At 41.6% G+C, this 25479-nt stretch overlaps 1 protein-coding gene across 1 annotated transcript in view; it reads left to right on the forward strand.

Moving 5' to 3' along the window:
• The window catches only part of ccdc88b (coiled-coil domain containing 88B), a 69684-nt gene extending 45602 nt beyond the window's left edge, over window positions 1-24082 (forward strand). Inside the window, exons 22-27 of the mRNA XM_061834781.1 lie at window positions 1344-1530; window positions 9908-10053; window positions 13370-13477; window positions 15404-15549; window positions 20783-21127; window positions 21222-24082. Coding sequence (XP_061690765.1) covers window positions 1344-1530; window positions 9908-10053; window positions 13370-13477; window positions 15404-15549; window positions 20783-21127; window positions 21222-21262 — 973 coding nt within the window. The 3' untranslated portion in view covers window positions 21263-24082. The remainder of the gene's footprint in view (window positions 1-1343; window positions 1531-9907; window positions 10054-13369; window positions 13478-15403; window positions 15550-20782; window positions 21128-21221) is intronic.
• Window positions 24083-25479: the final 1397 nt, after the last annotated feature.

The following is a 25479-nucleotide window of genomic DNA, read 5'->3' on the forward strand; positions in this document are numbered from 1 at the left end:
AATATGATTGCTTGCACAGTGCTCCTTGAGATGTTTAAACAGTATCTTGGACCTGCCTGCTGTGTTCCTTGGTCTTCATCATGCTCTCTGCACTTTAAATAGAACCCTGAGACTCTCACAAAGTAGGTGCATTTATACGGAGACTTGATTACACACAGGTGGATTCTGTTGTCACGACCCATCGTAACGGAGGTAGGACCCAAATGCAGGAGTACACGGGAGGCGCAGAGGTAATTCGGGGAAAAACGATTATTATTAAATGGTCGGGGATCGGGCAGGCAGTCAGGTGCAGCAGCGGTAGTTGGGACGTCGGGCGTAGAGAGCCGGTCAGCGGGCAGGCAGGAGTCGGTACACGGGAGCTCTATCAAAGCAGGCAAGGGCATCAAAGGAGTCAGGCTTACGGGGTTGGTCGGAGAACAGGCGAAGGTCGGTACACACGGGTTGTCGATCAGGGATACGAGAGTGCTGGAACGGGACATGAACGTCAACGATCTGGCGGAGAACCAGTGGTCATCGGGGTCCTATATATACAGGGGATAATCAGCCCGCATGAGGCGCAGGTGTGTGCCTTCCAATTAGCGCAGCCGCGCGGGCACCCGCACAGCCCGGGTTGGAGCAGCAGGATCATGACATCTATTTATCATGATCAGTCAACATTGGATCATTCAGAGCTCCTCACTGAACATCTGGAGTGAGTTTGCTGCACTGAAAGAAAAGTGGCTGAATAATATTGAATGCCCCACTTTTCAGTTTTTATATGTTAAAAAAGTATAAAATATCCAGTAAGTTTCATTCCACTTCACCATTGTGTCCCACTTGTTGTTGATTTTTGACAAAAAATTAAAATTTTACATCTTTATGTTTGAAACCTGAAATGTGACGAAAGGTTGAAAAGTTCAAGGGCGGCGAATACATTCACAAGGCACTGTAGTTCTACTATACTGTCGAGAAGGGGTTTCCAACTACCAGGCTGGTGACTGGTACCAGGCCACAGGTCATTTAGTACTGGGTGGACAGAATTTATTTTTCATTACTTTTTTTTTTTTTTTAGAGGACCGGAAGATGGGCTGACTGTGCAGTAAAATAGTAATGATGTGAATGAACATCCCAAACAGTCAAACAGATGGTAGCTTACCTTTGAAAAATACTGCTTTGTTGGGGATAGATTAAAACTAAAGTGTGATCTGAAATAATGTTTAACTGATATAAGATCACTTCAAATGTAACATTGTGAGGGACTCATTGTGTCATTTAATATAGTAGTTTGATTTAAATAGCACATGATCCAGCATGTACTGCAGGACTTGATTAATGAATAAACTCCCTATGTTGTGTGTGTCCAGGCTCCAGGTCCAGCATAAGGAGTTGGTAGCATCACAGGCAGAGCTGCTGGCTCAGGGCTCCTTGCTGAGGGGGGAGCTGAGCACCTCACTGCTGGAGAGGACTCGCTTGGAGGGGGAGCTCTGCACCCTGAGGGAAGCCAACCAGAGTCTCGACCTAAGCAACGCTCGCCTCACCAGCCAATATCAGGTAATAACCCAACAAATGTGTGCATCCTCTCGCAGGACACTACAATACAGTAGCGGCACTGCGATAATTGGAATAAAAGAACTACACCAAAGCCAAACAATCCTAAACATTTAATTTATGATGTTCCACTCCAGTACGAAATCAATGCTTTCTCAAACTCGCAGCAGGATTTTCAGACAGTAACTTCATCTGCTGGATCTGGTGAGTCCTCCTTGTCCCCAATGCAAGTGGACTGTAACAGTGATCAATTTAATTTCTATGCCAGTGATTTCCCAGTCAGAGAAAGTATCCAATTTTATTTGATTGATGTGAAAATTAATCACTTGGTACAAATTCTGTTTCTTTGTTCATTGACCCTATCTATGCCAGGTTTGTCAAACTAATTTTCGTCTCAGGCTGCATCATGGTTGTTCCCTCACAGGGCTATTATGACTGTGAAAACCATATGAATTTTTTAAATGTGCCATTTACTCTTGTTTCTACATAGCTTGAGCTAATGTTGTATTGATAGTCACCTAACGCCATAGTGAAAGCTGCTACAGATGTGAGCCGAATGGAGGGTGAGAGGCTACGCTGCGCAAACCAAACTCTTGGGATGAAAAAAAATGCTTCCTCACAATCGCCATGGATGACACAGAGGCTGATGACATGAGGTTGATTGGGAAGACGGAGGAATACTTCCATACAGATTTGAACCTATGGCTGTAAATAATGTTGAATATTTGGATAGTTCTTTGGGTGGAATGACACAGAGTATGACTACTCGGCAGCCTATGTACGAGACATAAGTGCGTAAACAAAGCCTCCCGGACCGCCGGGCCGGCAGCAAGCAGCTGAGCGGCGGACCGTGAGCTCGCTCCCCGCCGAGCCCCGGAGCTCGGTCGGCCAAGGAGCTTGCTCCCCGAAGCTCGGCCAACAGCCTTCCCCGCCGCCACCGAAACTCGGTTGCAGCCTGCCGCGTAGGCCTCCGAGTAGTCAGACTCTGTGTATTTCCGCCCGAAGAACCATCTGAATATTCAACATTATTTACAGCCACAGGTTCAAATCTGTATGGACGTATTCCTTCATCTTCCCGATCAACCGATTCTGCTATTTCTTCATCAGATGAGGATAAAGCCGAGATATCACCACTGGGCATAAATGGTGTCCTATGTAATTGAGTGTTTGTAACGGCACATCCGCCCAAGTAGGTCATGTGAATTGCAAAAATGACAGCACCCCTGAAAATTCAGATTTGTCGATAAAAATCTTCTCAAAACACTATTAAATGAGAGAGGATTTAACATCACAATGTCAAAATAGAGTACATATTACATGACCTATTGGATACATTGTTCATGCAAAACACTGGAATTCCCCTCTAATGATTGTTGTTGACAGTTTTTTGAAAAACATTATAAGTACAAACCTAACAAAATATAAATACAGATCATTCCTATTTTGAGCATATGGGTAGCAGCAAATTGGTAGTGTGCATTGTACATTGGTAGAACGGTTTTCCTGATTTTTTTAGGTCAAGTTTGGTGGTGCACATTATACTTCAGGACGCATTATACTCAAGAAATTACGGTAAACACAATGTAAAGCAATAAGGCGTTGCAGAATCATTTAATTCAATTCAATTAACATTGTGCTGCTTCTCCTCGTGCGTATGTCTTAGCCACAAGGGTGCAGTCTAATGCAGTTGTACGGATATACCTGTACATGGAGCCAGTCAAAACTCCTTAATACAGCCACAGTAATATTGGTTTTTCTTCACAGTGAATAATAAATATATGCCTGTGAATATTATTACATTAGGTGCTGGCGCAATATTTGGGTTAAAATATCTGTTGCTCGAATTGTTATCACAGCACAGCACCGATGGCCCGTCTATGGCATTTTGCATTGTTTGTTAGTATTATGCTAACCAGACATACCTAAAGCAAAGCTTGTGGTAGTTTTTAGTACCCAATGTGTAATTCTCTTGTTTATATTTAGTTTGAGTTACTGTCAAGTATCATTATACAACTTGAATCCTTGTTTTGGAAGAATTGTTCACTATCTCCCTAACTGCTGCCTCTTGTAAAGTGAACTGTGTTCATTACCATCATAAAGTGCTCGTATCGCAAATATTTTCTCTCAAGTCAAAGCAAAAAAAAAAAAAAAACCCAAACAGGGGCTGGTGTCTCAAAAAACTTGTGAATTGAGTCACTCGTATACAACGATTGTTCAGGGAGTGTTAAGAAGGGATTTGCTGAAAATAAATGTTCAGAAAAATAGTTAAAATGGGATATAATAGAGCAAATAAAAAAAAATCTTTTCAGCAAGAAATATAGAGATTGTAATAATGCAGTGGGCCCGGTCTGGCCCCTGGGCCTTGACTTTGACACCTGTGATCGATATCAGCGGCATATAGTGACGAGCAGAACAACAAAATGTATTGACCTTTTGGGATAGTTTTGCTTGGAGGTGTGCCTTGATGCAACATACGTTGGGAAATACTGCTCTATACCACATGACGTTGCTGTTCAGCGATACATTTGTAGGATTAGGGAAAAAGGCCTGTGAACTAGTCTTGACATTACAACTACTGAAGAAATACATCTTTTTGAACCACCACACAGCCAATAACCAAAAATACCAAATCTGACCAATCCTCCAAAATGTTAAGTGAAAATAGGTTGGCCACAAAATCCTACTAAAAAAAGGAATAATTATGCTCATTTTTGTTGCAAAATACAACTGCCATAATAAACATATTAGATCTCCAAATGACTTATAACTTTAATATCGAGTGAATTATTCATGCACAAAACACTGATCGTACCCTCTGTGGGGAGCGCCATTACACAAGCTAGAAAATACTTAAAGGGCCTGTTTTTCTTGAGCTGTTCAGCAACAAACATCTCGACAATTCATAACTTGCCTGCTTGTAAACAAGAATGATGTTGCGAGACCGCTGTTGATTTGTATTGACCTCAAAGGTAAATTAACCTTCACAACTGTAGGGGGAGCCCTGGAGCAACACACCCACTTATCCCTTACTGCTACTTCACTGCTCAAATCCACAATTCCAGTCTTAACTAAAACAACCATTTAATGTGTGGGCTCGAGTATTTGCTCCCCGTAAATCTCACAGAACCCACAAGTGTAGTATAGCAAGTTAGAAATCACAGACACACACGCACAGAGGAACACCCCTCCAGACCTGCAGTTGCACTCGGGTGTTTAATATTGCAATTGCCAATTGAACATTTGCATGCAAAGAAGGATTTAATGCTTCACGGTGGAGACACTTAGAAACATTACACTCTTGGAATACTAAAAGTAATTTATTTGAAGCATTATTGGGCAATTAAACCCAACATATTAGAAATTTATGGCAGGTTTTAGAGGCTGTTTTACATAGCCCTGGTCAGGGAGGAATCATTAGCATCTCATCAGAGCAGACTTTCCTCACACTTGATAGAAGCTGACGTCAGCTTTGACACGAAGAAAAGTGATTTGTAGAGCTAACTTCAAATCAACCTTAATCTTCTGCATAAGGCTGTCAGACTCGGGCTAAGTATTGAAAATGTTCCTCGCACACTGAAGTGTGAAGTTGCCTGAGATATTACAGATGTGCAAATTGAGTTTCCATAAAAGAGCCAAGCGGGAGACGTGTTGATAGGCTGCCTCAACCTGCTCCTCTAATGAAAAACATTTGGTGTGGTAATAGACAAGAAACACCCCAAACTATGCCAGGATTGGGCATGTTTTTCTGAATTATTCAAACTGACCAATAACCCACACTTGGCTTGTCAAACTCGACAAATTAGCTTCGGTATTAATCAATTCAAGTTTTCTCCCAGTGCCAGGTAGCAAGCAGCTTTTCATTCTCAATGGGCATTGAATTATTCCTTTGAGCCCTATTTCCTTTCTTTTCTACCTTTACATAATGCATGACGGGAAGCCAATAAATAGTGGCGGAATGCGACGGCGCCGTGCTCTTAATGCAATGTTTGGAGCGTGTTAAGACTCACAAAAAACCTGCTGCGGTGCTGCTAGCTGTTGGTGAAAGAAGTGTGAATGAGAAAATCATCAGTGCCATAAGACATTACTGTAAATTCCTCACTTTGATGGGGGAGATTTTTTGGAACTTTCAGCTGTAATTAATATAATGAATGAAACAAGGGGCCTTGTGCTTGTATTGTTTATTCTAATGTAGTGACAGCACAGATGCAAAAAAACAAACAAAAAAACCCAACTGATTTTTTAGGTCAGTGTTGTGTAAACCCTATCCAGTGGATGAACTGACGTAATATATAGTTCTTCATATAGTGGCTGGGAATGTTATTCATTGCGATTGGCTGGCAACCAGTTCACGGTGTACCCCGCCTACTGCCCGTTGGCAGCTAGGATAGGCTCCAGCACTCCTCGTGACCCTTGTAAGCGGCTAAGAAAATGGATGGATGGATGGATAGATGGATGGATGGAATGTTATTCATAGAGAACACGAGGCTTCTATTAGCATTCAAGGATTTATGAGGGGGATACTGAAAAAAATCATTTTCTATAATGAAGAAAATCTAAAATTTTTTTCCACACAAATAAATAAATTATACTTAACAGATACTGTAATTTTGTTATCCTTTCACTTTAATACACAACAAGTGTGTCCAATGTCTGTCCTGCTTCATGTTTTATCTTGACCTCCCATATATAACAATAACGGCCTAGTGGAATGCGGCTTTGGTGTTTGCTGAAGCAAGAACTCGGGCATGGGAGGAGTTTGGTGAAACCATGGAGGAAGACTTCCAGATGGCTTCCAGTAAATTTTGGTCCACCATCTGGCGTCTGAGGAGGGGGGAGCAGTGCACCGTTAACACTCTGTAGAGAGTGGGGTGGAGGCTTGGGGGCTGCTGAGGTCGACTCGGGCTGTGAGCCGGTGGGAGAATACTTCGAAGACCTCCTCAATTTCACCGCCTTCCCATTAGAAAGCAAAGCCTGGGGTCACTGAGGCAGGCTCGCCTATCTCTGGGGTTGACATCACAGAGGTGGTTAAAAAAACTCCTTGGTGGCAAAGCGCTGAGGCGAGATAAGATTCACCCGGAATTCCTCAAGGCTCTGGATGTTGTGGGGCTGTTTTGGTTGACACGCCTCAGCAATATTGCATGGACATTGGGAACAGTACTTGTAGATAGGCAGAGTGGGGTGGTGGTCCCCATTTTTAAGAAGGAGCAATGAGGTTTTCGTCTTGCCCGTGGAACCGTGGAGTGGACCAGTTTTACACCCTCAGCAGGGTCCTCTATGGTGCATGGGAGTACGCCCAACGAATTTACATGTGTTTTGTGGACTTGGAGTAGGCATTAACCGTGTCCCTTGGGGAGTCCTGTGGGTGGTCATTTGGAATTATGGGGTACCGAACTCCCTGGTATGGGCTGTTCAGTCCTTGTATGGCTGGTGTCAGAGTTTGGTCCGCGTTGTTGGCAGTAAGTCGGACTCGTTTTTGGGTGAGAGTTGGACTCACTGAGACTCCCCTTTGTCACCGATTCTGTTTATAACTTTTATGGACAGAACCGCTAGGCATACAAGGTGTAGAAGGGGTCCGGTTAGGTGGCCTCAGTATTCATTCCTTCCTTCCTTCCTTGCATCCATCCAGGAATCTATCCCACGCTGCCGGCAACAAAGTTAGGCGTGTGCACCACGACTCACCCTCACCCTCAGTATTGCATCTCTGCTTTTTGCAGAAGATGTGGTTCTCTTGGCTTCATAAAGCCATGATTGTCACGACCCATTGGAACGGAGGTAGGACCCAAATGCAGGAGTACACGGGAGACGCAGAGGTAATTCGGGAAAAACTTTTATTGTTCCACGGTTGGGGATCGACCAGGCAGTCAGGTGCAGCAGCGGTAGTCAGGGCGTCGGGCGTAGGGAGCAGGTCAGCGGGCAGGCAGTAGTCGGTACACGGGAGAATGATCAAAGCAGGCAGGAGTGTCAAGGGAGTCAGGCTTACGGGGTCGGTCGGAGGACAGGCGGAGGTCGGTACACACGGGAATCCGATCAGAGATACGGGAGTGCTGGAACGGGGCATGAACCGCAACGATCTAGCGCCGGACCAGTCGTCCCCATGGTCCTATATACACCGGGGCCAATCAGCCAGTATGAGGTGCAGGTGTGTGCCTCCCAATCAGCGCGACCGCACGGGCACCCGCGCAGTTGGGCTAGACCGGCAGGATCATGACAATGATCTCCAGCTCTCACTGAAGCGGTTCACAGCCAAGTGTGAAGGTGCTGGGATAAGAATCTGCAACTCCAAATTTGAGATCATGTCAGAAGCCCTCTCCAGGTCATGGATTAGATCCTGCCCCAAGTGGAGGAGTTCAAGTATCTTGGGTTTATGTTCACAACTGGGGGAAAATGGAGTGGTAGATCAACAGGTGGATCAGTGCAGCGTCTGCAGTGATGTGGACGTTGTATCTCTCCAGTGTGGTAGAAAAGGAGCCAAATAGAAAGGCAAAGCTTTGAGTTTACTGGTCGATCTACGTTCCTACCCTCACATATGGTCATGAGCTGTGGGTCATGACCGAAAGAACAAGATCATTAATACAAGCAGCCAAAGTGAGTTTCCTCCACAGGAGATAATGTGAGAAGCTTGATCATCCGGGAGGGGTTCAGAGTCGATCCACTGCTCCTCCCCATCGAGACGAAGCATATGAGGTGGTAGGGGGATCTGATTTGGATGCCCCCCGGATGCCTCCCTGGTGAGGTGTTCCAACCATGTTCTACCGGAAGGAGACCTCAGGGACAACCCAGGACACGGTGAAGAGACTACATCTCTTGACTGGTCTGGGAATACCGTGGGATCCCTCCGGAAGAGCTGGATGAACTGGCTGGGGAAGTTTGGGCATCCCTGCTAAAGCTACTGCCCTCTTCAACTGACCTCGGATAAGCTGTAGAAGATGGATGGATGGATGGATGATAATAATAATAATAATTTGTAATAAAATATAATAAGAAGAACAACAGTAAGAATATATAAATAAATAACAATTTTAAATCAAACAAAAAAGCAACGAAATAAATGTTTTGTCTTTGATGTACATAAGAAAAGCTCCCTTCAGTTCATAATTTGGCACAAGTGAAGTCCAGAATTTTGTTCCCTCTTGTTCCCCCATCACCATGTTCTGTGAATTTATTCGTCAGTGAGATGGAGGAAAATGTCTCCGCTGACCAGTATGAAGGCTGTCTGGATGGTAAATTTATAATCTTGCAGTTACAGCATTCATTACTTGGGTTGCTTGCAGCAATTGGCGTTTAAATGTCAACAGACTATGACGATGTTTAAACAGCTCTTAATTTATTGATTGGCGAGTAACCTGTACACAGAAAGAACAGTTAATATCCTTCCCATTTACTCCGCTCTTTTGGCTCCCTTTACTTTTTTTCAGCACCAGCTCCCATCCCGCTCCATTTCTCCTCTATACATACTCATACGTGTACATATTCTGTACTCAGGAGGCAGGGTACACCCTGAACTGGTTCCCAGCCAATTGCAAGGCACATAAAGACAAACAACAGTTGCACACACAATCACACCTTTGGACAATTTTGGGATGTGGGAGGAAACCGGAGTGCCGGAGAAAGCCCACACAGGCATGTGGAGAACATGCAAACTCCACACAAGCGGGGCTGGGATTTCAACTCTAAATTACAGAACTGTGAGGCAGACACTCTGACCAGTCGGTCACCGTGCTGCCTCAATTCAACACACTTCACAAAGAGAGCTTTGGCAAACAGTCATCAAAACAGAGGCTCCAAGCTGTTTAATGCCACTCCTTATTGTAGTTTACTGTCAAACGAAGCATCAAAGACAATTTTACTTTGTGTATTCAAAACAGCCAAAAAACTGCCCAAACAAAGGCTTTTGCTATCTTAATGCTAATGGTGACTAGCAGTTATTTTATGTGCTTTAACCCTTTAAGCAACAGATTGAACACATGGTTCAGCAAAAACTGTGGACACAGACAAAAGGTTTGCCCCCCCCCGCCCCCACCGGTGGCAAAGGTGGGCACAGCGTAGTAAAAGTAGTACTACTAGTAGTAGTAGTAGTGTTTAATTGATGCAGTGTAATAAAAAATGTTTCATCGTTTTTAAATTCTATTGAGTTGTCACAATTGTATGATTTTATAAAGTACAGTGTTAGAGAGTGCTATCTGTCCTCATTAAAATGCACATTACAGCAAGTTTTTGTTATTTTTCGAGGGAATGTCAGAATTGCAATACTATTCATTTCGGTAGGAAAAGAGGATTTGACTTGGTCATGGAACAAATTAAACTCATATTTCAAAGAACCACTGTATATTTTTTGGACGAGTCAGTGTGTTCTGGTCTTCCTCTGTGTGTGTGCGCGCAGCTACTGACCCAGCTTAAGGGGAACATGGAGGAGGAGAACCGGCATTTAGCCGAACAGAACCGCAGTCTGCTCAAGGAGAATCGGGCCTTACTGGAGCAGAGCCTGGAGCGCCGTGACCAGCACTATACGCAGCAGAAAGAATATCAGTTAGTGCACGCACACGCATCCACACACGCACACGGCACTGACAAGAGAGGATCGAGTGGATTGAAGAGTAAATCAGGTCTTGTTGCTTGGGCTGCAGGGCTTCTTAACAGGATTGACAGAATTAAAGATACAAGCAGGGGCAAATCGTACACAATGTGTGTGCGGAGACGTGGTTGTTGGCGTGTGTGTGTGTTTTCTTACGCGACACAGCATTACATACATTTGTCGAGGTCGGAGTGTGTGAGGAAACAGTTTCACAGTCCAATAGCCCTCAGCAGTGGTGCTTTTAAATGTTAAATAGGCTGGTTGCAGATTATCCAGAACTAATAGTGATCATGCAGAGCTGCTTCACCCCTTTAAGATTAATGAGTCACATTGCTCCCAAATTACATTATTGCCCTACCAATTTTTTACAGCTATTTTTTTTTTCATGATTGTGCTTTAATTTTGCTCCTTGAAAAGAAAAAGTCCTGCAAAAATAGTTCTACAGCAAAGCAACACAAACTACAAAATAAACATATTGTTTATATTTCCAGTGTCAATCTACAAAATTTCGTTTTTTTTTTTTTTTTGTATCAAGACAATCTTCTGATGCAGGTTTTGTTTTCCACATAGATGAACGAAGTGTGTTTATCTTAAAAGAGAACCTCATGCACCCTTGACATCTGTTATTAGAAAAGCAATTTAATAGCAATCGTCCACAGAAATATATTCAGTGTTTAATGGCGCAGATGACAAATTCATCTCTCAAAAATAACACAAAGCGTAAAAGACAGTCCCACTGTAAAAACTACATGGCACAATGATTTGTATCCTTGTGAAAACACACTCCCTCAAAAAATATTGGAACACTGAAGCCAATTTCTTTTGGTGCTGCACCTTCAATAAATTTGTATAGCATGAAAAGAGGAGGGCGGCACGGTGGATGAACTGGAAAGCGTTGGCCTCACAGTTCTGAGGTCGCAGGTTCAATCCCGGCCCCGCCTGTATGGAGTTGACATATTCTCCCCGTGCCTGCATGGGTTTTCTCTGGGCACTCCGGTTTCCTCCCACATCCTAAAAGCATGCATCATTAATTGGACACTCTAAATTGCCCCTAGGTGTGATTGTGAGTGCAGCTGTTTGTGTCGATGTGCCCTGGTATTGGCTGGCAACCAGTTCAGGGTGTACCCTGCCTCCTGCCTGTTGAATGCTGGGATAGGCTCCAGCATGTAGATATCTAGATCTGATACAGAATTATTTAGATTATTTTTATATTTGTACGGCAAGATATAGAGTATTATTTCTATATATTTTTCAGCTGAGTAAAACTATTGGCACAATTAAAACATCCAAAAGTGAATAGAACTCTCATCAAAGCTGTGAGTAACTGACACAACAAAACTTCAGGATTCTTCTTTTGTGATCCTTTTCTAAGTTTTCACAACAGGCTATTTTAAATGTTGGTTTCGGTGAGTTACTCCCTTCCAGTCTCCTCTTGAGCAACTAAAATACATGCTTCATCAGGTTTAAGTCTGCATATTTCTTACTTCAAGATAAAGGGATGTCCCAGTTCGGTTACAGATTTCTTTAAATTGGCACACAAAATGTTTTGTTGGCGGCCGCCCTTAAGGTGTTACGTTAAAGAAGATAAGTGACTCTACAGTGTTACGCAATTTAGACTTATTCAGATTCAGAAAATGTTGTAAATCCCCGCCTGCAATTAAGGGAAGAGAAAGTGGTGGAGTTGTTGACACTAGTTTACAACCTATATAACATTAAATTATTGAGGCTTGAAATGTTAAAAACAATGACTAGAGTTCGGATCTATGAGACGTCAGGAAGGGAAAATCCTGACTGGCAAAATGGATCTCGCCTGTGGGTCCTAAAGGACGGACAATGTATCCTGCTACTGGACTCTTACATGCTTGCATGAGAATGTGGGATGGGTCGTTCAGGATTATGACTGTCATGCTGTGAACCTGCTGCTAAATAAGAGTCAGAGAGCAAACCAATCCTTCAACACAACTTGACAGCAGACCACTGAGAAAAACCTGACAGGAACGACGGAGGTATGAATGAAAGCCAGCATGATTTTGTTGCTGACTCACTTTCACAGAGGAGATTGTAGGCTTGGGATTATTATCAGTTTAGTAGAAATTGGTTCGTGAGTGGTTCATCAGTTCATGAAACGTTCTCCCACAATATTTGAGGCTCATTTCAAATTACAGCCTTCTGGTCATTCATGAATGATTTGCATCTGATACTGTATCATCGGTACTTTGGTTCATGTTTATGAACTTCACTCCTGCCCTCTGGATGGTGCCGCGCCTTTGGGACACTCTAAATGGTTCAGCAATCTGACTAATTTGCCATTTTTCTCTCAGTTTCACAATTGCTTGTTTTTCAACCCATGGACAGGTCTCTGGTTTTAATGCCAGATACTCCTCAAGCTAGTGAAGTATTCAAAGGCAACGGCCAAATCTCACACAGTATAGAAATTCACCGCTATTTTATCTTTGAATAGCCATTATATTATGACACAATTACAACAAAACACACCCGTCAGTCATGTATGGCAATACTTTTGCACTCATAAGAAATACCTCGATTCTAAGAAAAGGTACTTGCTCTACCAAACATGTTTTTCATAACAAATAATTACATCTTATGAATTATGTATTTGATACAAATGTAAATATAAATGGATGTTTTCAATCTACAGCAAAAACAAAGGCAATGAGAGTTTTATCCGAATACAGAATTTTCAGTCTGTTAAGTGTTTTGGGGACAAAATCGCAGCGCTCTGGAGATGTTTGAAAGTTATTTTTTTACGATAAAGATCAGCAAAGTGCGCTTCATCCTTTGGGAATAATAAGAGTCTATAAATATGAACTTCCACATCATTTTCAAGTACCTGACATTCCTCACAATAGAGCCTCAGCGTTATCACAAGAATAAACAGGGCCCTCAATATGAAATTTACGTTCCATTTCCCAACGCTGAACCCCGCTGACCTCTCTTAACATGGCCGAGCTTCTGCTTCCACAGTCGAACGGCAGCAACTAACAGTCAGCCCAGAGTGTCAGCCACCTTTTGCTTCACTATTTTTTTTTTTTTTATCCCAGGCCGTTTATCAACCAAGGCAGGTCTGCAGTTGCAGGCTATTTTTCAGCCCGGTTCTACTTTGTGCGTGCCTGAAACCTTGATCAGCAGCCTAAAAACAGCACAGTAAAAGTCAGTTGATCGATACTGTTGATAGGATTTTGCCACGGACATTCACAATGAGAATAAATGCCCAAAATGTTGGCGCTGATGCTTTGTGTTCTCCTTTAGGGAGAAGCTGAGCGAGCTCCGTCGGGAGAAGCAGAAGCTGGTGGAAAAGATTATGGACCAATACAGAGTTCTGGAACCCAACGTGCAACTCTCGCATTGGAAGGCCAAGTACTGTTCAATAAGACGAACACAATCTCTTTTGCGACACTGGGCAAATTCCCTCCCCCAAAAAATGAAATTAATTTCCGGACATTTGCTGCTAGTCACTTTTGAGAAAAAAATGCCAGATTTAGTAGCGACCCTCCCCTTCTGCGTTCTGTGCTGTATGTAACTGGCACCCCTCAGCCCTCCCCTAGTGCCTATTCTCACCCTCTTGCTCGCTCAGTTCTCCAAATTTAGAGGCAATACATGCTTGCTTCAAACTGTTAATTTGTCACTCCCAGTCATCGTCTACTTTAAATGTGATACATAAAACAAGAGAATTAAACGTATATGCAGCAAATACACAAACATTTACAATCAAAGCATGTAATAACAGAAGTCCACGAGCTTAACTCTAACATGCTGACATGCCAATGCCATAGTCTGGCTAAAGTTGATCTTACTGGAATTGTAAACCTTCTAATAACTGCTTCTTAAAAACACACACAGAATTTTTGTGGAAAGTTTTTCTCGAGTTGCATATTATTTTTGGTTTGCGAACAGTCTTGGTATGGACTAACGGAAGGATCTATGTAGTCCGTATAGTCAGGCTGCATGAAGATCTTTGACTCTAAGCATAACACTTCGATAAAAGCTGAAGATTAGTTGTTGTCTGCTCTGCACCCTAAGGCGGAAGTCTGGTCTAGGAGGATGACCACCTCCTCGATCAGCCAATCACAAATCTAATATAATTTGATGAATGAAATGAAGTCCGGAAATCACTTTATTTTCGTCCAAAAATAGGATTTACAATATTTGCATTATTGAATTGTAGGATCACTTTATTTAAAATAATGAACAGTTAATGTTAGCAAAATCACTTCAAAATAGCTCTCAAGGGAGGTGTTGGCTGAACGGACGTTACGCGACCATATCCGACCAGTAGCTGCCACATTTTGAATGAATACGCCCTCGTCACACAGGACATTTTCTAGAAAGGGGCTAAATAGACAGAATGGCACCCAAGATACAAATGGAAACAAGGAAAGACAGAGATCACAAGCTCTTTTCATAGATGAGTACAAAGAGCTATTTTTCAACCCGTGCATCCCAGAATGCAACTGAGGTAGGCATTGTGTCATTGTTTTATGTATTAGACTGACAAGAGAGTGGTTGCTGGCGATTGCGTGAATGAGGCCGTAATAAAAATGAAAATTAAAATAAATATGTAACAAATTGGCCAACAGTGCAATTAATCTCTTAAATGACAATTAGATGACTTGCAGATTTTTTTTCTCAACGGGTTTGTTGTGCCGCATTCCACATAGGAATTAGAAAAAAAAGATCGAAAAGTAAAAGAAGAATTTCCCCATTTTATGTTAGAAGAAGACTCTTTTTCATTGAACAGTGCTTTCCCCTTTAGTTTAAGTTAAGGAACAATAAACTGTTCATCATTATCATATTTATATTGTTACATTTTTCTTAACACTGTGTTTTCACTTATTTCTATATTATATTATCTATCTATCTATCTCTCTCTCTCTCTCTATATATATATATATATATATATATGTATATATATATGTATATATATGTATGTATATATTATATTTATTATTAACGATGCACTGCTAAAAAAAAGATAAGGATAATTAAACTTTGAAGCTGGAACGGATTCATCGGGTTTCCATTTATTTCAATAGGAACAATTACCTCAGTTTAAGAACGTTTCCAGTTACCAACGGTTTCAGGGAACAAAATAAGATTGTAACCCAAAGTTCCACTGTACCTGCATGCAAAAGCATTTCTTAAAAATCCGCGATATACCCGTGGATGGATGTAATGTGTAAGGAGCATTTTACTGAGCACCATCCTGTTCACATTTTCATGCTGCGCGCTGCTTTGTGTGAGCCATCATATTCGCCCTTCGCTCTGCACTCTGTGCCCTCGAAGGAAATCTAACTGGATTGCAGACCAGATGAAGAAGCTCATCAAACCCAGGGGTGGAGCGCGGGAGGGACGCGGCCTCGTCACGGCCGCCGGCAGCGTGGAGAACCTGGCCGACGCGGCCCAATTTACATCAGACACACCTCGGCATGGTGAGGGCCGCACACCCTAACGCTCTTTCTGACTTTTGCAAGGATATTCTAACACACTTGCCCCCATCAAGTGCGGCCAGAGGCATGCATAGACATCAGCTCATGACTAGCAAGTGAGCTTGGCCCCCGTTGCACTCCTTTCTTCTGAATTCTTTCCCTCGTGTGGTTGCAAGCATTTGCAAGACTTCATTTTGCCTTTATGCATTCTGACATTGTAATGCATTGGCTGAGATTTTAAATGAAAATCTGCATGCAGAATTGAAGTTTATTATTGTCACTGTCACAATGGAAAGGACTACTACACACCTAATTTCCTCTGCTCTGCAAACACATTTCTCACTCATTTTGTATGCATTATTGAAAGACTGCTGGTACTTCTGTAGCCCTGCGATTGACTGGCAACCAGCTCAGGGTGTAGTCTGCTTTTCACCCGAAGTCAGGTGGTATGGATGGATGGATGGATTGATACTGGTAGTGCATTTTCAAACATTTGTTCCTGCAATTGGCTGGCAACCAGTTAAGGGTGTACACCTCCTCTCCCTCAGAGTCAGCAGGGATAAGGACCAGCATGTCCGTGATACTAGTGAGGATAAACGGTGTGAAGCACAGATTAATGTATATAGTTGGGAAAAGGAGTAACACAAATATAACTACCCTGCGATTGGCTGTCAACCAGTTCAGGGTCCACTCTGCCTCTTGCACGTTGACAGCTGGGATAGGCTCTAGTACTTCCACGACCCCTGTGAGGATTAATGGAAAAAATGGATGGATGGACAAATAAAACTACATAAAAGTATTTTCTGAAGGACTGTAATTATTGTACATCATGGTAAAGTCCAATTTATTTAATCGGGACCAGGCTACAAATGCAATTTTTTCCCCCAAGTGTTCAGTGTAGTTGAAATTAATCTTTTTTAACGCTCTTTGAATAAAAAAACCCCTTGATTAATAAAAATGTATTTTACAGTAAATTCGTTTTTCTTGTACAATTATGTAGGTATATTTTCTCGGGACGCAAATGACACTGACCATTTTCATTAGTTTATTTTTTGTTCTGCATGAAAAGAATGCCACGTGTTTATAGTCACTGTGAGAACTCTCCTGCCTGTAGAAATGATAGCATAATCAACTTTATCCAAAATGGCCCCAGTTCAAACCTTGCAATTAACGCAGCGCGCAAAGAGGATCCCTTAAGGCTCTAATGGCAGTCTGTCTTTGATAAGCTGAGAAGGTTCCGCCTTTGTATAAATAAACCTCCGCTGAGATCAGTGTTGAATTTATTATTAGCTTCTGCTTTAATCTTTACCTCCTCAGCCGTTCCTATAATTGACTTCTTATATGAATGATTGCAGCGCTATCGAGAGCAATGCATCATATTTTTCCCTGAATTACACGGATTCCTCATTGGATTGTCCGAGAGGAGTAACAGGTGGTTGTGATACATGAAAAAAAATCATATCAAAATGTTAAACATGACAAAAAGATCAAAAGGAAGCCTTTTAAATAAGGTTATTTAATGTATCTATTTGTAATTATTCAGTCACTTTTGCTTTGTGTAAGCCTCTTCCAGCCGCCTCTTTTGAGTCACCCTCATGTAACAAGATGCAAATTGTTTGAATTCAGTGCAATCTTGTAATTATCGCATGGGAATTTTTTTTTTCTTTTCCAGAACCTTTTTTTTTCACAGGTTTTGTAATTCAAACATTCATCAGCGATCCCCACATGAACGACCACTTTGCTTAGTGGCAGAATACACTTCTGGGGGTGGGAAGGGGAGGAGCATCCTTAAGTAGAGCTGGACTCTGGGGGGCTTCCACCGAAGATGACAAGGGAGTGGGAAGAAAGCATTATGTTCATGTTTCAAACAGATGCACACTCATCTGATGCTTCATTAGGTGCACCGAGGCCGTCTAATGTGTCAAAAACTCGGTTTCTTTACGAAGTCAACGCGGCTTTGTTTGGCTTAACTATGCACTGATTATCCTCATTGCAGTTTGCAGTGGTGATTTTTGCAAATTTTGTCATGGCAATCAGTGGGACCAAAAAGGGAATTTACAGCAACACATTGAAATTTGCCAGTTAGTTGATTGCAGGGAACTCGAATGAAATTGGACAAAAACACAGGGCACGCATGCTCAGTCCACATTCACATGTACACAAGCATGCACCCTCACACGCACACACACACCCACACACACACATAGACTATACTGCATTTTTGTCCAATAAATTAAAATACTATACTACCAGTACAGCATCTATTAAGGCAAAAATACATTTACAAATATTAAGACAATTTACCAGTTAACTCTGTTGCCATTTATTCAAATGTTTTTAAACACCAATAATAAAGAGCAATCTCTCCTACAGCGGAACTCAAAATGGAGCATCATTATATTCGAAAATTCTCAGAAATACTGTATGTAGGAAACATGTACTTGCATGGCCATTACTGGGGAACATGTATTAGCACACTGACAGCTATGTATGTATGTATGTTCCTGATACATTCCTTGAGATGCTTGACATCCTTTTTTGGATGCACCTTGGCCCCAAAGATTAAAAATCAAGAGGGATCTGGCGATCTAGGAGGCCACTCCAAATGACTGAGCCAACTATTCCAAACATCTGGAACATGTCACTGATGCACGTTAACACCATAAAGAGATGGCGGATCCTCTTGCTGAGAGTAAAATCCATCCATCCATTTTCTTAGCCACTTGTTTTCACAAGGGTCACGGGGAATGCTGCACCCTATCCCAGATGTCAACGGCCAGGAGGCGGGGTACACCCTGAACTGGTTAACAGCCAATCGCAGGGTACATGGAGACAGACAACAGCTGCACTCACAATCACATGTAAGGGCAATTTAAAGTCTCTAATTAATGTTGCATGTTTTTGTGATGTGGGAGGAAACTGGAGTGCCCAGAGAAAACCCACCTAGGCACGGGGAGAACATGCAAACTCCACACAGGCGGGTCTGGGATTGAACCTGGGATCTCAGAATTGTGAGGCCAACACTTTCCAGCAGAACTACTGTGCCACCTGAGAGTAAAATGGCAAGGAAAAATCTCTTCTTGCAACATGTTCAGACACTTTTCAGTGTTAAGATTTCAACAGAGGAAACGCGTTGAACTGTGATTTCAAAACAATGGTAGTCGATACCTGTAGAGGATATCATGCTGTAAATAAAAATGTAAATTTTTCTCATGTATGGAAATTTACAGGACACCCTGTATATAATGATGATAGTAATAATAAGAATAATGATGAGAGCAGCACCCAAGTTACTAATATATAATATTGAGGTGTGTTTGCGTAAATATGCTGAGGGGAAAGAAGTGACAGTGGCTGAGTGCATCATGGGAAATCACCCAGCAGTCTCAGCATACAGTAGCATAACTAAGGCATGATTTACACAATGATGAGGACGTCTTACTGCAGCCTTGTAAAAAGAATTTGGAATATTTCAGACTGACTGTGACAAATGTATGCGTTTTATATTTCTAAGACCGGCTGTGCCTCTTGCTGAGAATTCATGCCATATATATATGGGTCGGTGTATACGCAATACTGTATATCTGATAGATTAGGGAAATTGGATAATCTACCCTCAAAGACAAGGGTGTCAAATGCATAATAGCATTATCATATTATTAAATAGCGTCTACAGTAATGCCTCATTTATTGGTGTGTTGACGGCCCGTTAAATGTAAAGCCACAAAATACTGATCATTTATTTTATTTACATGTATTTTGAACCTTTATACATAATAACAATAAAAAATATGCATGTGATATGAATGTATTATTTTTCTCCACTTGGGGTTGCCGTTTTCCGTTCCACACTGGCGTATCTGTGATTCTGAATGAGAGGGTCGAGCTGGCTAGCAGTTAACTGGTTAACTTGATAGTAAGTGATTCTGCATCTTTTGTGGATGTTTAAATGTGCTTATCTATTTATTTTGTTACCATTTTTATTTCAATCAAGCAATTGAAAGTGCATCACCTTTTGTCTGTCTTTGAGGCCCTGTTGAGGGGTTACAATACGTTCTTAACCAGCGGTGGTAGACTATATTAAATTAGTGAATGATGTTTACTTTACGGCGGCACGGTTGCTCAGCTCGTAAAGTATGGACCTCACAGTTCTGAGGACCCGGGTTCAATCCCGGCCCTGCCTGTGTGGAGTTTGCATGTTCTCCCAGTGCCTGTGTGGGTTTCCTCCAGGCACTCCAGTTTCCTCCCACATCCCAAAAACATGCAACATTAATTGGACACTCTAAATTGCCCCTTGGTGTGATTGTGTGTGCGTCTGTTTGTCTCAATGTGCCCTGCGATTGGCTGGCAACCAGTTCAGGGTGTACCTCGCCTCCTGCCCGTTGACAGCTGGGTTAGGCTCCAGTACTCCCTGCGACCCTTGTGACGATAATCGGCAAAGAAAATGGATGGATTTTTACTTTACCGCAGACATTCAATCGTGTAAACTAGTTCTGCTTTGCAATTTGTCTTGTTTTTTAAGGATTATAGGTTCCTAAACTTTGGGCACTCTGTTTCTTATCCACTCTTTCCTTCTGGCTTGCGCTCATTGCTATGTCAATCTGTACAGTAGTTAAAAATACACTATTATACATAGATAAACTATGCACTATGTTAAAAATCTGCCATACATTGCGTCCATAACGTTCATAACAAGGCAGTGGACAACAGCACATCAAATTTTCCCATACTTCATGAGCCTAAAGAGATATTTTACATTAGACAAAATACACAGTTTACACCAAGACAGATATGTCATAAAAAGTGGATACACAGCTTTACTGGAATCTAGTGGAAAAGCATTTGATTGTTCTGTTTGTCACTATATGTCGTTCGCATAAATAGATGAAAAAAAGAGATAATATTTGTAGTAAAAAAATCATTGGATTATCCATCCATTTTCTGAGCCGCTTATTCTCACGAGGGTTGCGGGAGTGCTGGAGCCTATCCCAGCTGTGAACGGGCAGGAGGCGAGGTACACCCTGAACCGGTTCCCAGCCAATCACAGGGCACATGGAGACAAACAGCCGCAGTCGCAATCACCTATTGAGTCTCCAGGCCTATAATTTGTCATTGCATTACATGTTTTTGAAGAGCTCTATAATGTACAATGACTCCAGTTCATTCAAGATCAATATGTATTGTATTTCGTGATTATATGTGTAATAGGAAATATTTTATTCCTCACATTTTGCAGAGCCTTGCAGTGCTCCAGGTTCCCCATGCCCCTTGAGAAAAGCTGCACTCTACACAGAGGGGATGATTTCTTCTCCCACTAATCTGGTCCCACTCTCCGGCTTTGGAGGTCGTCGTAAACTGGGATCCCGTCACGGTTGGGGTTTGACCAGAGGTGGCGCCGGAGCTTCTCAATCCTTCAGTCCAGGCGACCAAAAGACCCCGCCCCGCCGCCGCCTTCTCTCCGGTCACAACACCCCCACGGTCCTCTGGGAGCGAGAGAGTGATGAAACAAGCGGTCCCCAGCAGGAGGGGGAGGCCAAACAGAGTAGTCAGGGGAGCCCCAACGAGGAGGAGACAAGCGGAGGTAAGGAGGAGAAGGACGACGACGCAAGATGACGTTACTAGGTGATGAAGTCAGATATTATGCCATATTTATGCACGTCTTCTCTGTCTTACAGATCATCAACTTTCCAACCCTGACCCCTTGGAAAGAATTTAATCATGGACTTGATTGCCTGTATTTACATTTGACTCTTCTTTTAAGTCATACTTTAGAAAGGTTTACTCTATAAATGCACATTTGTCACAATATTTTTAATACAAGTTTGAGCAAACGAACTTATTGATGACCTTTTTATGTACTTCACCCTAACCAAAACTTATATATTATTTTTCATCAAGCTAATTATTAATAAATACATACAACAATTATTAATTTAACCAAGTGTTGACTATCGTTGGTTGTAGTTGGCAGTGTAGGCAGCACACGACTCAAGTGGTTAGTACATTTGGCTCACAGTTCTGAGTCTGAGAGTTCAACTCAGGTCTCGGGTCTTCCTGTACAGTTTGTATGTTCAGATACTCCAGGTTCCTCCTACATTCTCCAAAAATGGATAATTGTTATATTGAAAACTCTTAATTGTGGATTGCTGAGCGCTTGTTTGTCTACAGTTGGAGGCAGACGTTTACATACATCGTGCAAAAACACGGTTCATTTTTGTCTCCCTCGCAAAAGTCAAAGTAGACTAAACCTCTCCGGTTCCAGATGAGCCAGGATCACCAAAACTATTTAATTTAGTTAAATGCACAATAATGACAGAGAGAATGTCTTGGGTAATTTTATATTTTCTTTGGGGGCAAAAGTTTACGAGGTAAAGGTAAGGTTTCTGTAGGAGTAATGACTTCATTCTCTGTGAGTGGCCTTTCTGTCCATGTCGGTGCAGGACTTGTTTCACTGTGGATAATGACACTTTCTTACCAACTGCATTCAGCTTCTTCACAAGATCTTTAGCTTTTGTTCTGGGGTTGATTCCCACATTTTGGAGAAAAACATGTTCTCTTTCCGGGACACAGAGGCTGTCTCCTTCCTGAGCAGTGTGATGTTTGGACATTCCCATCATGTTAGACTTACATATAATTGTTTGAATAGATGAATGTGGCACCTTCAATTAACTGAAAATTGTACCCAAGGATTAGCCAGACTTATGGAGCTCCACGATTCTTTGTCTGATTTCCTTGCCGGTTTATTTTGATTTTCCCAAGATTTAAAACAAGGAAGCATAGTGTTTGAGGTGTGGTCTTAAATACATCCTTAGGTCTGCCATCCATTAACTCACATGTTGTCAGTTAACCTATCAGGAGCTTCCAAAGCCATGACCTCATCATCTGCGTTTCCTCGTCTTCTTTAAAGACAGTACTTCTTGTGTATAGGTCGTCATTAGATTGTAAAAGCATCCCTAATAAAATGGCCTCGGTTTACAGAGCCCCCCCGCCCAAAAAAAAAATAATCATGGTACGTATTTAAAGTGAAATACTAGTTTTCTAAGCCTTTTAGAGTTCTGTTTCATGTTGCAAGTGGCATCTTGGTCGTTGAGCACCTGTGCCTTCATCAAGGGCCTCAAACCATAGCTAAGCAGTGAAAGAACCATTCAAGTGGAGTAGACAAGTGCACTTAAGCAGCACCACGCTTGCACTGCGTCATCTCATCTGCAATAAACCTTTATAGGATTATCTCAAATGTCCCGGCTGCTCCCGCTGATTGATCTGCTCCGAGTTCGCTCACTTCAAGGTAAAAAGGGGAAGCTTATTACAGCCCAGGTGCTTGCTCATCATGTGGAATATTAGCTGGGAAACAAGGAGAAAAAAAGATCTGTGAAAGTGACGCATCGAATAAAGGTTCTGCCACTTTATTTAAGTGTGTCTTGCCGGGCTTCAAAGGAATAAACACATCTTCTCATTTCCTTTTGCAGCTTTATCTTTTATGCTGTAGGAGTGTGCAGTTGGAGCAACTGGAAGAAACCTGGGCCATCTGGCTCACATGAGGTTAATTTTAGGGCTCCTGTAAAGTCAGTCAGCAGTCTAATACTAAATGATCTAATGACTCACTTGCACCAAATGGTTTGGGTGCAGAGCTGCCATTCAAAGAGAGATGAGGGAGGAGGCGGTGGGGCCATTAGGGAGCCGTACATGGCGGGGGGCTCTTGCAAAAGAAGGACAGCTTTCAAGAAACCTTTTCTTGCAGTGGGATATATAAGTAGCACACCAATTGAAGAGTTTGTTTTCAAAGGGTTATAGGACATAGGCATTTTTTTCAGATTTACGAAACTCGCGCCAAAATTATCCAGCTCCGAATGGTAGTTATCGGGATACTCTGATTTTTGTTCAAAGTGCGGCATATCGTTCTATATCAGCCAAGGAAGATCGCGTTTTATTTCAAAATGCGACATATCGAGATCTTATTTAGAGCAAAATGCAACATAATTTCGTTCAATCAGCGTGCGCTACTGAAGCAAGCAGCATCCAATCAAAATTCGTCTAGAGGGAAGTTCCGGTATCTTCCACATCATCATCCAAAATGGCTGCGCCCACGTTTGAGCGAGATGCTAATGCCGAGTTTGATTTTATGTATGAGACACCGGAGAGAATGAAGCTGAACTAAGTCTTGTATTTTGTTTATCAATGTTTAATAATGTCGAATAAATAAATCAGTGATTGTGCTGGTTTACTTGCAGGCTGTCCCATTGTGAGGGTGCTTTTCCCATTTATTTTTAATTCTTTATGAAATTATTGCAATTTAATACTTCAGTTCTCATCCAAGTACCATTGTATCTGAATGTAATAAACATACTGTTTTGTCTATGATTGTCTAATGCTTGAATAGTAATTTTGTTGTTCAAAATATTTCACCAACGATCATTAATGAATGAATAAATTTTTATAATTCTATGCAATCTTTTTTTTTTTGCCATTTTTTATAAGGAAAGTTATCGGCTATGACTTAAGAAAAGTTGACATTAAAAGGAAATCAACACCCTTGGAGTAGACTCAATTTCTGTCTATGAGCATTATGAATACTGTTATTATTACTACAGACTTATATCCTATTCTGCAGTGTTCTTTCCCCCGACAGCGACAGCTATAAATAAAATCAAAAGAAAGCAGACTCAATGAGTCAGATTTCAAACAGTGAATTTGTGAGTTTGAAACTGATTTCATTTTGGAGATGTGTGTATGAGATGGACTACCTATTTTTTTTCTGCTGGTATCCCTCGCAACCCATATTAACCTTGGTAGACTGGTTTGAAGTAGTTTACTTTCTTAATGATCTCACATCAACTTATAAACAAAATTAATCAACTGAGTGACACAATGCCTGCAGATGTCGGATTGCAGAATCGCATACAGATACACAAAATTACAATGATGTAAACTCAGCCTTTCCAAGACCTCATACTGAACAAACAAACAGTTTCTAAATAACCGAAAAACACCTTTTTAAAAGAAATTCCCATTTTTTCATCTCCTTTTTCAACATCTGACATTAGTGAGCTAATTGTGAAAATTGTGACTGGTGACTGACCCTTATTTCTGATACCTAACTCTCTAAATGTGGTGGTCATGGTCTTAAATATTATTTTAAAATGCTTGAAATGTTGAAAGGCAAATAGTTTTCATGATTGCCTATCAAAAGCAAGTGATTTTTTAAAAAAAATACAGCTGCTCCTGAATGTTTAAGTCGAAATTTGGATATGTCTCACTTTGCCAAGAATAGAATGTTTGGATATGTCTCATTTTAGAGAAAAAATGAAATTTGTCATCAAAAAAACTTGGTGAATATTAAAGCCAATATTTTTTCGTAGTATGGTGTTTAGTTACTTTTTAGCATCTCTTTCCATCCCCCAATAGCTAGAAACATAAATTGAGTTTATTGTTTTCACTTCAATACCAAGCCCTTTTCTCAAAATGAAAAAAACGGATATGTCTCATTTTGAAAACAAACTCTTCAATTGGAAAACAAAGAATGTCTCAGTCCAAGAAACCCATTTTACATTTTTTTGCTGTACAGTAGTACCTTGACTTAAGAGTACTCCAATTTGGGTTTTTCAACTTAAGAGTCATCGCTTGGTTGATTTTTCTCTATGTGTTACGTCCAAAAATTTGGGTTAGAAAAAAACCATACCAAATAAACATTAGATTTGCCACCACTCAAGTAGAATTACACTCGAAGGATTTAGAGTTTTCTAAGGACAGTGAGAGCCAAATATGTACAGTCAAATATACAAATGGAACGTGAGAATGTTCACAAGGGTCTGCTCTCGACCACAACTCACCCACAGACGTTTACATGCAGACTAACAAGTTAACCTGACTACAGCTCCTGAGGGTGCACTCTAGGCCACCATTCTGCATTCCAATCTCAGTTCAGGCCCTCCTGTG

The sequence above is a fragment of the Syngnathoides biaculeatus genome, chromosome 11, assembly GCF_019802595.1.
Source record: "Syngnathoides biaculeatus isolate LvHL_M chromosome 11, ASM1980259v1, whole genome shotgun sequence".
Lineage (NCBI taxonomy): Eukaryota > Metazoa > Chordata > Actinopteri > Syngnathiformes > Syngnathidae > Syngnathoides > Syngnathoides biaculeatus.